The 17,589-nt window shown below is 48.5% G+C and overlaps 1 protein-coding gene and 1 long non-coding RNA gene across 4 annotated transcripts in view; one reads left to right on the forward strand and one right to left on the reverse strand.

Annotated features, from left to right (window-relative positions):
- TSGA10 (testis specific 10) overlaps positions 1-17,589 on the forward strand; it is an 81,619-nt gene that overhangs the window by 35,691 nt on the left and 28,339 nt on the right. For all 3 annotated transcript variants that reach the window (XM_084646325.1, XM_084646323.1, XM_084646324.1), the window contains 2 exons: positions 85-239; positions 8,327-8,382. In XM_084646325.1, coding sequence (XP_084502451.1) covers positions 85-239; positions 8,327-8,382 — 211 coding nt within the window. The remainder of the gene's footprint in view (positions 1-84; positions 240-8,326; positions 8,383-17,589) is intronic.
- Positions 2,966-17,589, reverse strand: part of LOC311530023 — a 47,130-nt gene continuing 32,506 nt past the window's right edge. The window contains exon 2 of the long non-coding RNA XR_014713899.1: positions 2,966-3,307. This is a non-coding gene — a long non-coding RNA (uncharacterized lncRNA). The remainder of the gene's footprint in view (positions 3,308-17,589) is intronic.

Here is a 17,589-nt window from a genome sequence, read left to right on the forward strand (position 1 = left end):
GAAGTGTATCAAGCTATGTGAAATGGAAAATAATTATTTTAAATTGAGTTAATAAAAATGAGGCCTTTATGATTATATGTGCAGATAACTTTTTGAAACAAAATGTTTCACAACAAGAAGAAATCCATATTCTCAAAGAAACTATTGCTGAGCTGGATACAGAAAGGGACTCCTTACAAGAATGTGTGGATGAAAAAACTGAGAAAATTTCTTCTTTTCAAGAAACCCTGGCAATTAAAGTATGTTCTTGCATGTAAATTTCTATATAATTTATTATTGATTCTTTAGTTTTAAAACATTTTTCATAATAGTTGTATATGCAGAGGACCCATTAGGACCCCCCACCTCATCACTGGGATCCTCAAAAGTGCTCACTGTTAGCTAAATTCTGCTCCCATTAAAGTCCATAAAAAACTCCCATTGACTTCAATAGCAACTGAGTTAGGCCAGTGTGGAGCTCCCCATCCTTAGTGTTTTGTACAGTCTAATTTTAAAAATGACAAAAGATGGGATTTTCACCACTTTCCTTGGGTGAAGCAGACTAAACTAACAGGCTAATAAGTTTCACTTTCAGAAACTTTTTCTTGAAATTCAGACTTAATTTTCTCTTCTAGGGCCCATTTATGTAACCAATACAACCAAATTGGTGATTGTAGTTACAACTTTGTTATCCCTTGAAATGGTTACAGTATATTTCCAGTTTGTAGTGCAAATGGGCCCTTCACAGGGCTCAAGCATTCAACATCTCCCCTTTCTGCAGTCCAAGGTGTGATTGCAACCCAGGTAGATATACCCATGCTAACATTGCTAAAAGTAGCAGTGTGGATGTGTCAGAAATGCAAGTAGGTACCCAGAGTTCTTCTTCGAGTGGAGTCCCTGTGGGTGCTCCACTTTAGGTGATTGTGCACCGTGCAACTCTAGTCAGAGAATTTCGACAGCAGTACCTGGCTGTGGCGCACATATGCTCTCCCCGCCTGGCACCTGCAGTGGCAATTACCTAGTGATGTGCGGCTCCTCCCCCAGCCCTGTTCCTTCTTAACCTCCTGTGGTCTGAGTTGGAGCTCCAGCAGTGTGTGCACCTGCTTAACCTCAGATTTAGTTTAGTCAAGTAGCTTAGTGCAGTTAGGTTAGTTGGTTAAGAACCTTTTATTTCTTTTTCTCCCGCATTTAAAAAAACACACCAACAACTTTTTTTCCTTTTGTCCCCTTAAGGGACATTATTTTTCCTCAGAATGCCCGGGTTACTTGGCCTTAAGCGCTGCCTCTGCTGTTGTGAGGCAATTCCGCTTTCTGACAGACACTTGCAATGTGTTTGGTCTCTGGGGAAAACTCATATGCCCCAGAAGTCCACCCGTTGCCAGTCCACAATTTTAAGACGTGGACTAGGAAAGCGAGGGACCTTAAACTGAAACGTATCCTATTGGAGAAGTCCCTCCATCCTGCCTCAGACCCAGGCTAGCAAACTTCTCCTGCCGCCCTAAGTGGCTTCTGACAGACCCCTCTCCTCCACACCACACGGAAGGGACGTGTCTCCTAAAGTACTTGGAAAGAGGAGAAATAACACTAACCCTACCAAGACCATGTGAAAGAGGAAATGTTCCCTGACTCTGTCCACTACATTGGTACCAACCGCCCCACAGCTTAGTACCTTTGAGTCAGCAGGGACCTCTGGTACTGGTGGTACCGTCTCAGCTGCAGACCCTAAGCGGGCAGGCTCTAAGAAGGTGGACAGGCAGAAGACTGCCTCCTCCACCTCGGCACCGGCAGCACAGACAAAGTGCTCGGTATTGAGCGACTCTGCAGTACAAAAGGCAACAGCACCACCTGCTGGCCCTATGTTGAATAGCACAGACACTGCACCGCACATTGCCACACCGTCCTTGGCACGCTGTCTGTCGGCTCCTTTCCTACTGGTACCACAAGGTCCCCTAGTACCGCCGCCATTCTCTGCACCATCTTTCACACAGGTACCTCAAATGGCACCACAGCCTCAACAGTTCCTTGCTCTGAAGGACCTGAAAATTTCCCCGGTACCGGAATCGCCTCTACTCAGTACCAGTACTGCTTCGGTACTTTCACTACTGCTCACTCCGCCAACTGGAGCCATTTCTCCTTTCTCTAGTGAGGAGGATGAAGATGAGGAAGGGGAGGCTTTTTCCTCTGAACACTCTTCACCTATGGAAGGCAGAGTTCGGTCCATACATCAGGAGTGTCCTAAGCCTCCGCCAGGGTCTGAATTGCAAGGGTGGTATGGTCACCCCTTGGGGCCCCCACCTATGTCCTTACCACCTCAAAGAGCATTCTGGGACCCAGGGGCAGCTTATAGACAGTTTTACCCCAAACCCCTAAGTGACACCGCGGAGGTACATAGGCACTCTTCACAAAGATCCACAGTGCCACCAGCTGCCCCTCCCGAACAGAGCCTTGAGGAGATGGAAGAAGTTTTAGCTCAGGAGGCAGCTCATGCCACCTGCACTTCATTCTCACCAGATGAGATGTTATGCCCCTTATGCCTACTGCTGGAGATGAGTTCAGGAATTTCCAGGAGCTCTTCAAAAGCGAAGATGCTCCAGATAACCCTAGAGGAGGTCTCCGAGTCACGTCATGAGCTCTTGGACATACTCCACATGTCCACCTCCTCCAAGATTGCCCTTTTGATTTACTCCAGAATCACGGAACCCACCACAAATATCTGGCAGACCTTGCTACCATCCTGGTCACATGTAAGAGAGTGGACAAAAAGTATTACATCCCTTCAAAAGGGATGGAATTTCTATTCATACACCCTCAGACAAATTCATTGGCAATCGATGCAGTTAACGAATGGGGCAAAGAGCATTACTGTAGAATTGCTCCTTATGATAAAGCGTGGAAAAGACTGGATTTACTTGGCTGCAAGACCTGTTCATCAGCCTTCTGGATTGCCAGTTATGAAGCCCTTATGGTGAAGTATGACCATATAAACTATTCCACATTTTCTGACTTTATTGACTACATACTACAGGACAAAAGAGAGCAGTTTACATCATTCATTTCTGAGGGCCACCTCTTAGCTAGAGTTGCCCTTCAAGCCTCTTTTGGACCCTGCTGACGCAGCAGCAAGGACCATTACCATTGCCACCGCCATAGTAATGCACCGGGCCTCTTGACTTCATCTGTAAGGCTTCCCTAGGGAGGTCCAAGCCACGGTCCAAGGTAAAGAACCTTCTGTTCGAGGGTCCAAAACTGTTAACTGCCAAGACTGACAAGTCGCTCCATTTGTTGAAAGATTCGAGGTCCATGATCAGGTCTCTTGGTATCTGTACACCTGCAACAAAACGCAAACAAGGCAGGTATTATACATCGCAGTGTCCCAGACAGGCCCCGTACACACAGCAACCAAGACAATACGATAACCAGAGGCACAGACAGAGACCACCCAGATGCAGACTAAGCTCTGCCCAAGCCACCACATCTTAACAACCAACCTCTAAACAGCAGATTTGAAGGTTGGCCGAGGGTTTGCCAGACCTCCTCCAACTTTTGCTGCCAACGCTACCTCCCACCAACCATCCCTTTACCAATTGTCTAACACCATTCTATCCAAACTGGCGACCCATCACCTCCAACAGATGTTTACTGGAAATGATCAAGACTAGCTAGGCCATCAGTTCCTCTCCATCCCTTCTACCCACTCTGCCTCCCCATCCTTCTTCAGGGACCCCTCTTATGAGCCCCTCCTGAGACAGGAAGTAGAGCATCTCCTACAAATGGGCATGGTAGATTCAGTCCTGATACATCACAGAGGGAAGGGCTTCTATTCCCATTATTTTTTAACCTGAAAGAAGTCTGGAGGATGGAGACCCATCTTCGATCTCAGGAAGCTGAACAAAGAACACAATGATACAGAATGGTTATGTTAGCTACAATCATTCCAGCACTGGAGCAAGGGGATTGGTTTGCAGCCCTTGACCTGCAAGATGCATATTTTTACATTACTATATGCCCTACACACAGGAAATTTCTTTGATTCGTACTGGGACAGGACCATTTCCAATATACAGTACTACCCTTTGGCCTCTCCATGGCTCCCTGGGCATTTTCTAAAGTCCTTGCTGTGGCAGTATCTCACCTTCACCAGCACGGGGTCACGATATACCGCTACTTAGATGACTGTCTAATCAAGCCTGACACTCAGGAAGAAGTTGTCGCAGCCATGCACCAGACAATATCGCTCTTCACCAGTCTCAGTCTACAAATAAACCTCCAAAAGTCCATATTGATGCCAGTCCAGAAACTAGACTTTATCGTTGTGCACCTAAATTCTCTAGAAGCAACCGCCTCATTACCTTTTCAGAGATTCACCGCTCTAACGAACCTCATCAATACATCGGTGCACAGCCCAAGGATATTGGCCAGGACCTGTCTTCAGTTACTAGGTCACATGGCGGCAACCGCGTACATGGTGAAACGTGCCAGGCTGCACATGCACTGCTTGCAGAGTTGGCTCAAGACAGTGTTCAGGCCACACAAACACAATTTGAATAAAATTCTGAGTATGCCAATGACGGTCAAGGACTCGCTACAATGGTGGAGTCACCCGCACAACATCTGCACAGGTGTCCCTTTCCTTCAGCCTCCTCCCGAATTGATAATCACAACGGATGCCCCTCTTCTGGGGTGGAGTGCTCATCTAGGCAAGCTCACAGTACAGAGAAGCTCTTATGGCCTAGTACAGAGAAGATGGTCTCCTTACAAATCAACACTCCACATCAATGTACTGGAACTACGCATAGTTCGCAATCCCTGTGCCCACTTCATGCCTCTGATCAAGGACAAAAACATACAGATAATGATGGACAATGTAACCTGCATGTTCCACATAAACAGGGAGGAGCGAGATCACACTCCCTTTGTACAGAGGCCATAAAACTCTGGACATGGTACATACAACACAATGTCACCAAACCAGCCACCTCCCTGCCTCGGTCTCAGAATATCACAGCCGATGCATTAAGTCGAAGGTTCTTGAACGACCACAAGTGGGAAATCAACACCTGCATGGTCCAGTCATATTTCAACTATGTGAGTTCCCCGCAGTAGACCTATTTGCCACAAAAAACCCGCAGCAAATGTCCAGCTTTTTCCTCCAGAGTGGGACTGGGATCGGGATCAGGATCCAACGGCAATGCATTTTTCATTTCATGTCACGCACCCCTCCTGTACGCTTTTTCCTTCTGCCCCATTGCTGTCCAGCATTCTGCACAAGATCAGAATCGATGCAGCTAAAGTCATCCTGATAGCACCAGCATGGCCCAGACAAACCTGATACCCACACCTGAAACAGATGTCATCATGCCCCCTATGTCTCCTCCTGCTTCTTCTAAATGTCCTCTCTCAGGACACGGGTCAGACTCTGCATCCAAATCTGGAGTCGCTCCATCTCAGTCTGGCTCCTCAATGATTCCAGGGCAAGGAGATAACTTGTTCTGAGGACGTTAAAGACATCCTGCTAAACAGCAGAAGGCCCACTGCACAGGCTGCATACCTCCACAAACGGAAGAGATTCCACATGTGGTGCCTAAATAAACAAATCAACGCCACCACCTCTACCATACCAGTCGTCCTGGACTACATGCTCTACTTTAAGAAATCTGGCCTTTTAATGATTTCACTGTAGGTGAATCTGGCAGCCATTACAACATTCCATGACACAGTGGATGGCGTTTATCTTTGCTCACCCAATTACCAAAGGATTCCTCCAGGGAGTATGCAACCTCTACCCAGAACCCAGAGGCCCAACATCCCCATGAGACCTGACTTTAGTGCTTCGATTTCTCTTTCTCAACTGCCCCATTTGAACCTTTGGCCATGTGTTTTCTTCTACATCTTTCCTTGAAGGTGGCCTTCCTAGTCGCCATCACATCTGCGAGACGTGGGAGAAATTGGTGCTCTTATGGCTGGACCACCCTATACAGTTTTTTCCAAAAACAAGATCAGTGACCTCACCCCAAATTTTTGCCTAAAGTCCTTTCTTCCTTCCACATCAATCAACCTATCCATCTTCCCACGTTCTTCCCTAAACCTCACAAGGACAGGCAAGAAGCAGTTTTCCATGCCCTGGACATCGGAAAGGCGCTAGTCTTTTATCTTGAATGGATCAAATTGTTCAGGAAAACTCCTAGATTGCTCCTCTCCACCGTGGACCGCTCCAAAGGCAAACCCATCTCTAAGCTCAGACTTTCCAGATGTATTTCAGATTGCATTCAGCTCTGTTACCAACAACATGACCTATAACCCCCCTCATGTGTTAGAACACACTCCACAAGTAGACACAAGTTGCCTTCCTGCATGATGTGCCTATTACTGACATATGCAACACAGCTACTTGGACATCTCACACATTCATTTAACACTGCATCACTGGTCAGGTCTCAGCCTCTGACACTCGGTTGGGACACATGGTCTTATCGTCCATTCAGGCCTAACTCTGAAGCCCCTCCTTTCCCCTGAGGGGCACTGTTCTACTGTCACCTAAAATGGAGCACCCACAGGGACTCTGCTGGGGGGGGAGGGGAGAGGATTGCTCACCTGATGCAGTAACAGGTTCTTCAAGATGTGAGTCCCTGTGGGTGCTCCACTACCCTCCCCCTACTTCAGAGTTATAATTAAATCCTCTATGGTAAGGAAAGAACTGGGGGCGGGGGGGCTGCACAGCACTAGTTAATTGCCATTGCAGGTGCGAGAAAGGGAGAGCGTATGTGCAGCCCAGCCAGGTATTGCTGTCGAAATTGTCCAACTATAGGTGTAGGGCGCACAATCCCTGAAAGTGGAGCACGCACAGGGACTCACATCTCGAAGAACCTCAGTTACTGCACAAAGTGAGTAACCCTCTCTTCAAAGTGGGGCAATGAAACCCACACCACCTCCTCTACACAGTTACTTTTAGCAATGCTAGTCTCAAGTAAAGCTCGCAGGAGTATGTCTGAACTACAATCAACACCTTAGCTTTACGTAACCAAGTGTTACATATTTATCTCTTTTTTAAACTTTCCTTCTAACTCTTTCCAGCACCATGATCATTTTATTGCTCTCTTCTAAACGCCCTTCAGTTCTCGACACTTCATTACCAAAAGGATGATTGACGAGCTGAACATTTTTATTCCTGCTTTGTTTATACCAGAGCCATATAGAAAGGGTCTATTTCCTGCCTTTCCCATGAATTGTGGCTTTGTTTATTCAGCCCAAAATTGCATTGCCCTCTATTATTGCAGTTAGGTCTGAATAACAACATCCTTTGCACTCTAAGGGCTTGTCTACATGAGAAAGTTGCACTGGTTTAATTTAAGGTATGAATTTAAACTGATTTAATTAAAACTGGTGCAGACCTGTGTGTGGACACTCTTATTTCAGTTTTGAAGTGTTCAGTTTAGTTTAAGTTGATTTTGTATCAGTTTAACCTAAACTGAAATAAATCACTCTTAAAGTATAATAAAGTTGTCTACACAGGGATTTGCACCAGTTTTATCTAAATCATTTTAAGGATGTTCAGTACCTTGCAGAATGATCTGTAAGCTAACAGGATAGCCAGCATAGGCAACAACTTTCCTGACATTAAAGCTTTATGAAAAAGAATTGTTCATTTAAGAATTGTTTCTCTTTGAAGAGAATGTGGCCCCTAAATCGTGAATGAATTTGTATCAGTGAATCAGCATGCCAGGTCATCATATTTTGCTCCAATATGGGAAAGTGTCTCCATCCAGTTTTGGGCCTTCTTTCCCAGCCTGTCTCTTTCTGCAGCAGAATGAAATTGATTGGATTCTTGTTGGTATCCCTGCTTTCCCAGCTGTCAGCAGAATTAAATGGCAACAGTAAAAGCTGACACTCTAGTTAATTTTCATTTAGCTGCACTATAGGAAAGCTATGAGAAGATGGAGCTAATTGTCAGCAGTCTTAGGAAGACACACTGTATCTGCTAGCATTTGGTTCACATTCAGGAGATTATCTTTGTAACCATGGAGGATGAAGAAATGTTAAGTTCTAAAAAAAAAAAAAGTTTAACTTTTGCAGAATCTAATATTACTGGTTCCTCCACTCCCCAGTGGCAAGTAGGTGATTAGACCTTTACAAGTCCTGGCCAAGTCAAAGTACTGTATACTATTGGCATAGTGATTCTTTATAAAATGTATGGTGAAGTTTTGCAAAACCAGAATGAGTTTCAATGTAGACAGTCACATCAAACTGGAGAGCTAACTGAGCCAGAAGAAAAGCAGTATTTCTGATTTTGCTCAATCCTTTTATTAACTGGGGAGAAACAGGTTTACTGAACTTTTTATCTCTTTTCAAGGAAGAAACCATTTTGGGTTTGAAGGATCTCATTTCTGAGATGGAGCAATCATCAAAGTAAGTCTCAGATTCCGGTTATAGCAGCACAGAGGTTTTAGTTGGATAACTATAAAATCTGTGAAAATATTGCATTGTTAGCCAAATGTGGCAAATGGTCGACACTATTATGGTGGGTCCCGTGCTTTTCCTTTGTGTGATGGGTCAGGCTGCTGCCTCTTGCCCCTATTCTTGGGCATCGATGGTTCTGCTAGTGCCCTGGTGGGGGAGGGAAGGGGAGTGGGGAAGGGACCCAGGTCTGCCCTCTACTCCGCCCAGGGGCCCTATGGACAGTGACTAAGCACTTGAAGCTGTAATTCTTTCTCCTGGGCTAGCTCCTGCTCTTCCCCTTCAGCTTCTCAGGCTTCGTGACCTCTCTCCTCTTGGGCAGGGTTTCTCTTGGTCCTCGGCGCCTGGGGAGTCCCTCTGCTCTGCTTGAGCAGGGTTTCCCTTTCCCTGGTGTTCTGATCCTCTGGTCAATAATAGTACTCCTCCAAACTACAGTCAGCTGTCCTTCCCCTCTCTCATCTGACTGAAGCAGGGGGTTTTATTAGGCCTCGGGCAGAGCCTTACTTAGCTCCAGGTGATCTAATTAACCTGTAGTAACCTCTCAGTCCACAGGGACGAAGGCTCTGATTATCCTGGGACCTCCCATCTATCACTCTCCTGCTGCCCTCTGCTCAATCTCCCTCCACCCCCCCAACACCATGGTGTTGAGCTACTTAGGATGAGAGGCAGTGCTGTCGCGAAAGGCTATCAGCATTGCTGTGTTGGCTTCCTGCCCTATGCTGTCCTGGAATTGGAAGGGTTGCAGGGATAGGAACCATCTGGTCACTCTTGCATTCTTCTCCTTGCTTCTGTGCATCCACTGGAGTGGGGTGTGGTCCGTCATGAGGGTGAACTGCTGCCCCAGTAGGTAATATCAGAGAGTCTTCATGGCTCATGTAACCACCAGACATTCCTTTTCGACGATGGCTTACTGTTCCTCCCTGGGGAAGACTTTCTGGCTGAGTTACAGGATTGGGTGCTCATCCTCCTCCACCATCTGCAAAAGGATGGGCCCTACCCCTACCTCCAAGGCATCCATCTCTAGGAGGAATTCCCTCTTGAAGTCTGGGGCTATGAGCACTGGATGACTGTAAAGGGCTGTCCTTAAATCTGTGAATGTGTCTTCCGCCACATCGGTCTACTTTACTATATCTGTGCCCCGAGCTTTCATCAGGTCTGTCAATGGCCAGACGCTCGTGGCGAAGTGAGGGATGAATCTGCGATAGTACCCCACTATCCCTAAAAATGCTCTGACTTGCTTTTTGCAGACTGGTCAGGGCCAATCCTGTATTGCCTCTACTTTGTTCCATTGGGGTTTCAACAAGCCCCTTCCTATTACGTACCCAAGGTATCTGACCTTGGTTAGCCCCCACACACACTTGGGAGGGTTGGCGGTGAGGCTGGTCTGTCTGAGGACATCTAGCACCGCTTCTACTTTTCCTAGGTGCATCTCCCAGTCAGGGCTATGAATGACTGTCGTCTAAATAGGCAGCGGCATACTTGCCAGGGGGTGTAGTAATTTATCCATTAGTCTTTTTGGAATGTTTGCATTTATCTACATTGAATTTCACCTGCCAGTTTCTTGCCCAGTCACCCAGTTTTATGAGATCCATTTGTAACCCTTCACAATCTGCTTTGGACTTAACTTTCTTCAGTAATTTTGTACCATTTACAAACTTTGCTACCTCACTGTTGACCCCCTTTTCAAGATAATTTATGAATATGTTCAATTGCACTGGTCCCTGTACAGATCCCTGGGGGACACCACTACTTACTTCTCTCCACTGTGAAAATTGATCATTTATTCCTACCCTTTGTTTCCTATCTTAGAATAATAGAACTGGAAGGGACCTTGAGAGGTCATCTAGTCCAGTCTCCTGCACTCAAGGTAGGACTAAGTATTATCTCCCTGACAGGTGTTTGTCCAACCTGCTCTTAAAAATCCCCAATGATGGAAATTCCACCACCTCTCTACGCAATTTATTCCAGTGCTTAACCACCCTGACAGTCAGGAAGTTTTTCCTAACGTCCAACCTAAACCTCCCTTGCTGCAATTTAAGCCCATTGCTTCTTGTCATATCTTCAGAGGTTAACGAGAACAATTTTTCTCCCTCTTCCTTGTCACAACCTTTTATGTACTTCTCTTCTCCAGACTAAACAAACCCAATTTTTTCAATCTTCCCTTATAGATCATGTTTTCTAGACCTTTAATAATTTTTGTTGCTCTTCTCTGGACTCTCTCCAATTTGTCCACATCTTTCCTGAAATGTAGCACCCAGAACTGGACACAATACTTCACCTGAGGCCTAATCAGTGCAGAGTAGAGCGGAAGAATTACTTCTCATGTCTTGCTTACAGTACTCCTGCTAATACATCCAGAATGATGTCTGCTTTTTTTGCAACAGCATTACGCTGTTGACTTATATTTAGCTTGTGATCCACTATGACCCCCAGATCCCTTTCCACAGTATTCCTTCCTAGGCAGTCATTTCCCATTTTGTATGTGTGCAACTGATTGTTCCTTCCTCAGTGGAGTACTTTGCATTTATCCTTATTGAATTTCATGCTATTTACTTCAGACCATTTTTCCAGTTTGTCCAAATCATTTTAAATTGTAATCTTATCCTCCAAAGCACTTGCAACCCCTCCCAGCTTGGTATCATCCACAAACTTTATAAGTGTACTCTCTGTCATTATCTAAATCTTTTAACTGCTTACTGATTCATGAGATGACCTTGGCTTATCCCATGACTTTTTACTTTGCTCAAGATCCTTTGATGATGGCACTTGTGAAAGGCTTTCTGATAGTCTATAACCACTATAGCAAATGGATAACCCTTGTCCACTTTTGCTGACCCTCCCCACAATGAATTCTAAGAGATTAGTGGTGTATGATTTTCTTTTACAAAAGCCATGTTGACTCTTCCCCAACAAATCACGTTTATCTATCTGTTTGATCATTCTGATCTTCATTATAGTTTCAGCCAATTTGCCTGGTACTGAAGTTAGATTCAGAGGCTTGTAACTGCCAGGATCGCCTTTGAAGACTATTTTAAAAATCAGTGCTACATTAGCAACCTTCCAGTCAGCAAGTGCAGAGGCTGGTTTAAGCGACAAGTTACACATGACAGGATAGCGCGGATGTTGCAGGGGTCCCATGGAGTCTGAAAGGGAGGACGGTGTATTGGAAGAGGCTATTGGGTATAGAGAAAACGGTTTTCTCCTTGGCATCCTCAGCCAGGCGGATTTGCCAGTAGCCTTTCTTCAGGTCCAGGATGCTCAAGTATTGGGCCTTGCCTAACTGATCAACTAGCTCATCAATGCGCAGTTTCGGGTAGGCGTTGAATTGGGATATTTCATTCAACTTCCGGAAGTCATTTACAAAACCTCAGGGTGCCATCAGGCTTGGGGACTAGGACAATAGGGCTGGACCACTGTCTGTGGGATTCTGCAATAACCCTGAGTTCTAGCATCTTCCTTACTTCCATCCTAATTTCTTCCCTTTTTGCCATCGGTACTCGGTATGGTTTTATCATTACCCTTGCTCCGGGACAGGTGACGATATGGTGTTGGATCGTTGTTGTACGGCCTGGCTGCATGGAGAACACATCTTGGTTCTGCTGGATCATATCAATGACCTCTGTTCCTTGTTCCGCGATTAGTTTGAAGGATATCGTCTGCCTGGGGTGGAGCTCCCTGGGTGATCAGACTTGTCTCCCAGTCGCACCAGGGTTTCAGTAAGTTGATGTGGTAGATCTGCTCTGGCCTACTGGTGGTCTGGTTGCTTTACCTTATAGTCCACGAACTCAATGACTTCCACTATCTCGTGGCCCATGCCAGCTGGCCAGGAGCTTGCTTTCTGCTGTCGGCACCATCACCCGTTCTCCTGAATGGAAATCTCTGTACTTTTGCCCGCTGGTTGTAATAGGTTTTCTGGGCCTCTTGTGCTTTCTCCAAATGCTCTCGTACTATGGGGGTCACTCAGGCTATTCGTGCTCTTATCTGTGCCACGTGCTCAGTGATGTTCTTCCCTGGGTTGGGCTGTTCTTACCAGTCCTCCTTGGCCATATCTAATATGCTGCGTGGGTGGTGTCCATATAGTAGCTCGAAGGGGGAGAATCCAGTAGATGCCTGGTTAACCTCCCATATCACAAACATCAGGTACAATGGAAGAGTATCCCAGTCTTCCATCCTGGGCCACCACCTTCTGGATCGTGCTTCTGAGGGTACAATTAAATCGCTCAACCAGGTCATCTGTTTGAGGATGGTAGACTGAGGTCTGCAGGGCCTGGCTGCAGACTAGGATACATAAGTCCTTCATTAATTTCTACATGAAGGGAGTTCCTTGGTTGGTCAGGATCTCCTTAGGGATGCCCACTCTAGCAAAAACCTGGAGCAGTCATTTTGCTATTGCCTTGGACGTGGGGCTTCTTAGCAGAATGGCTTCTGGGTACCATGTGGCATAGTCAAGGATGACAGGTATGCTTTGATGGCCCTATGCCAATCTTTCTAGTGGGCCCACTAGGTCCATGGCTCTCCTTTCGAAAGGGACTTCAATAACAGGCAAGGGCACCAATGGGGCCTGTAAATAAGGTTCAGGGCTGTGAAACTGGCATTCTGGGCAGGAGGCGCAATAGCGCTGGACTTCCGCTCATACCCCTGGCCAGTAAAGCCTCCTTAGGACTCTATCCAGGGTCTAATCTACTCCTAGCTGTCCCCCAAATAAATGGCTGTGCGCTAGCTCTAACACTTCCCTTGTGTGCTTCCGTGGTACTAAGAGCTGCTTTACTTCCCCCCCTGTATTTGCACTACCTGGTACAAGAGATTGTGTTTGATCACATAGTACGGCCCTGGGCCTTTGATTTTTCCCCTCCATGGACATGCTGTTTACCTCCACTACCTCCTCCCTCACGTTTGCATATAGCAGGTCGTAGGCTTGGTCCTGCCCGAAACTCTCGCATACGGGACTTGATCTGGCCTAATTTTATGGGATTGGTTTCAACTCTGCCCCCTGGGTTGCTCCTACTGGTGCTGGGGACCGCCTCTGGATCCAAACTGGTCAGAGCTGTCTCCTGGCCTCCCAGACGGGTTTACCTACCAACCAGGGAGTTCTGGTTCCCTGCCCAAATCCTGGATCCTAACTTTTTATCTGCCTTTCTTTCTGGACTACATTTTTGGGGCTTCTCAGGGGATGAAAATAATTCTGGGGCAAATCTGACAAAAATTCAGGTGGGGCTATCCATGGTTACCTCGGTCTCAGCCCGGGGGTTGCTACCCTCCCCTAGCTCTACTGGGCGGGGTAGGTTCTCCAACCCTAGGTTCTCAAACCCTGGGAAATTCCTACCGATTAAGGCAGGGTAGAAGAGTCTGGGGACCATCCCTGCAGTCACCTTGGTAGTGTTCCCCTGGAACTCAATCTGCACTGGGATCATGGGGAAGAAATTTACCATGCCGTGGACACACGTTACTCCTGTGCCTTGCCCCACTAACTTCCCCGAAACCAGCATGACAGCACTTCCAGAATCCACCAAAGCTATGCCATTCATTTTTACCGACGTTGTGTACCCACGTGGGGTCATTGCAACCCCCATCAGGCCGCTTTAGGCTACATCGCTTCCCATGTTCCCCCAGATTGCACTGCATGGGCTCCTCCCTGTTGGAGCACTGGGCTGCTATGTGCCCCAATTCCCCACACAAGTAACACTGATACCTTACCCCGGTTGTCACCCTCTGCCTTGGGCTATTTGGCCTGCTCCCCCAGCTCTCTCCCTCCAAGTCCCCCGGTCCCTTCAGGGCCTCAGGCTGCTCCTCAGCTTCCTTCCAGTTATGGTTCCCCTGGAATCTGGAACAATTCACAGGCTGCCAGTTGTCTCTCTACAAGGGTGGCCAACTCGTTATAGGTGGAAGGGTCATTGTGGCCAACTCTGGCTTGGAGGCCTGATTGTGGCCCCTTCGTATACTGGTCCAGCAGCAGAAGCTCCTCATTTTCTCAGAGCTGAGGGCCTCAGGGCACAGCCACTTCCAGGTCAGGTGGATTAGGTCAAACAGTTGCAACCATGGTGCCTTGTCCTCACTATATGGAACCTCTGGGCTCGCAACGCCGTCATTACTTCAGAGCTGGCCAGGATCTCTGCTTTCAACTGGGGTAGTCTGCTGCAGCCTCCGCGGCTATATCCTAGTAGGTCTTCTGGGCCTCCTGACACAGGAACCGGCACAGGATGCCAGACCACTGATCTCAGGGCCAGGCTTCTCACAGGGCTGCCCTCTCGAAGGTCAGGAGGCACACCTCCACATCATCCTCCCGCATCATTTTCTGCAGGCAGTTGCTGGCTTATACAGACCGTGTCTCGTCGCAGCTGCAGCTCAGCTCAGCTCTTCATCTGGTTCGCCACTTCCTGCAGCATGGCCTAGTCCTGGGCAGCCTGGCTCATCAGCAGATGATTGGTCTCCTGCTGCAGGCATACTGCCTCCTGTTGGGCAGCTGCCTGGACCCAGGTAGCCTCCTACTGGGCCGCTGTGGCTTACAGTGGTGCTTTGACCACATCATCCATCTTGGAGCTGGGATGGTTTTGGCTTACCCTGGATTAAGTCCACAGCACGGAATCCCACTCCTAACACCACATGTGGCAAATGGCCGATACTATTATGGTGGGTCCTGCGCTTTTCCTTCATGTGTTGGGTCAGGGTGCTGCCTCTTGCCCCTATTCTTGGGTGTTGATGGTTCTGCTAGTGTCCTGGTGGGAGAGGGAAAGGGAGCAGGGAAGGGACCTGGACCCACCCTCTACTTGAGGTTCCAGCCCAGGGGCCCTATGGACAGTGACTAAGCACTTGAAGCTGTGATTCTTTCCCCAGGGCTAGCTCCCACACTACCCCCTCAGCTTCTCAGGCTTCCTGACCTCTCTCCCCTTGGGCAGGGTTTCTCTCGATTCTTTGTGACTGGGGAGTCCCTCTGCTCTGCTTGAGCAAGGTTTCCCTTCCCCTGGTGCTCTGATCCTCTGGTTAACAACAGTATTAATTCAAACTAGAGTCAGCTCTCCTTCCCATCTCTCACCTGACTGAAGTAGGGTTTTTTATTAGGTCTTTGGCAGGGCCTTAATTGGTTCCAGGTGCTCTAATTAACCTGTAGTAATCTCTCCTCAGTCCACAGGGAATAAGGCTCTGATCATCCTGGGGTTTATATACTTCCCATCTATCACTCTCCTGTGTCAGTCCTGCGGTGCTTTTGTTTGATTCTGCATCCATCTCCTGCTTCTTCTACGCCCTGGAGAAAAAGAGGGGGGTGAAAAAGCACGTCATCCGCCTCTTGGCGGAGGACAGCGCCCCCTTCATGGATCCAGTGGAGATGCGTGAGAGGGCCAGGGCCTTCTACGCCAGCCTCTTCTCCGTGGATCCAACCGACTCCAATGACTGCAGGGTGCTTTGCAATGACCTCCTGACAGCCAGTCCGACAACTGGCTGGAGCTGCCTCTCACTCTGGTTGAGTTCTGGGAAGCCCACCAATAAATCTCCGGGCATGGACAGGCTCACCGTGGAGTTCTACTGATTGTTCTGGGACATCCTTGGCCTGGACCTTGTCATTGACTGGGCTGAGCCCTTGGGGAGTGGGTTTCCCCTCTCTGTCGTGCAGGTGAGCCATGCTAACCTTGCTTCCAAAGAGCGGGGACCTCCGCAACTTTAGGAATTGGCATCCCATCTCGCTCCTCAGCACGGACTATAAGGTTGTGGCAAAGGCCATCTCGCTACGACTGGGGTCTGTGCTGGTAGATGTGGTCCATCCTGACCAGACCTACACTGTCCCGGGATCTCCTTGAGCTTGGGTGTAGGGATGGTCTGTTGTTCATCCTCCTGTCTTTGGATCAGGAGAAGGTGTTTGATCAGATGGACCATGGGTATCTCCTGGGCACTCTGCAGGCGTTCAGCTTCAGGCCCCGATTTGTGTGTTTTCTCCAGGTGCTGTACACCTCCGTGAAGTGTTTGGTCATGACCGAACCCATCCACTTTGGGTGAGGAGTGCGTCCAGGCTGCCTGCTGTCAGGCCAGCTGTATGCTCTGGAGATTGAGCCCTTCCTCCATCTCCTCTGAAAGAGGTTGGCGGGGATGGTGCTCTGTGAGTCAGAGATGCGGCTGGTCCTGTGAGCGTATGCCAATGACGTGCTCCTTGTGGTCCAGAATCCGGGAGACCTGGTGTGGGTGGAGGGCTGCCAAGCTATGTACTCGGCGGCCTCCTCTGCCCAGGTCAACTGGGTCAAGAGCTCTGGCCTGATGGTCGGAGCCGGGTGGCAGGCGAGCTCCCTCCCACCCCCACTTCAGGCCATTCAGTGGGGCGCAGCTCCACTGCTCTATCTCGGTGTTTTAATTTTCTGCGCTGGAGAACTGGCACGATTTGGAGGGCAGGGTGGTTGAATGGTTACGAAGGTGGGAAGGACTGCTCCAGTGCCTCTCCCTTTGGGGGAGGGCACTGGTGCTCAGTCAGTCTTGTCCATGCTCTGGCACCAGCTCAACACTCTCTGCCCAGCCCCAGGGTTCTTGGTCTGGCTCCAGAAGCTGGTTCTGGAGTTCTTTTGTCCAGGGCTGCACTGGGTCTCTGCGGGGGTTCTGCATCTTCCTCTGGAGGAGGGACGACAGGTGTGCACAGGCACACCAGGTCCATATCTTCCGCCTCCAGGCCCTACAGAAACTCCTTTATGGTACAGATAGCTCGGCATGGAGTATGTTGGCGCATGCCTTCCACCGCCGCCTCCAAGGGCTCTAGTATGACCAGCAGCTTTTTTATCTCTGTCCGAGAGGTCTTCTGTGATACCTCTCTGAGCTGCCGGTCTTCTACCAGGACCTCCTCCAGACCTGGAAGCTGGTTTCAGTGACTAGGTCCATGGCGGCCACAGAGGGGGGCAGATTTCCACGTAGAACCCCTGCTACACAATCTTCATCTTCATGTGCAGGTGGCAGAGTCGCCCTCAGTGCGCCAGAGGTTGGTCCTGGAGGAAGTTACCAGGATCGGAGACCTCCTGGACTACAACCGGGGGACTGGTTGGATCCCTATGTGCTCGGCTGGCTCGTGGGGTTCTCCACCCTTGGTTCCCCCGGTGCATATTTTGGGAGATGGAGGCAGCCTTATTGCCCACTTCTCGGTCTTTCCTTCAGTGAGTCCTATGAGAGGGTATCCTCTGCCTGCCCCTCACC

Source organism: Lepidochelys olivacea (assembly GCF_965140295.1).
Source record: "Lepidochelys olivacea isolate rLepOli2 genome assembly, chromosome: 1".
NCBI classification, from domain to species: Eukaryota; Metazoa; Chordata; order Testudines; family Cheloniidae; genus Lepidochelys; species Lepidochelys olivacea.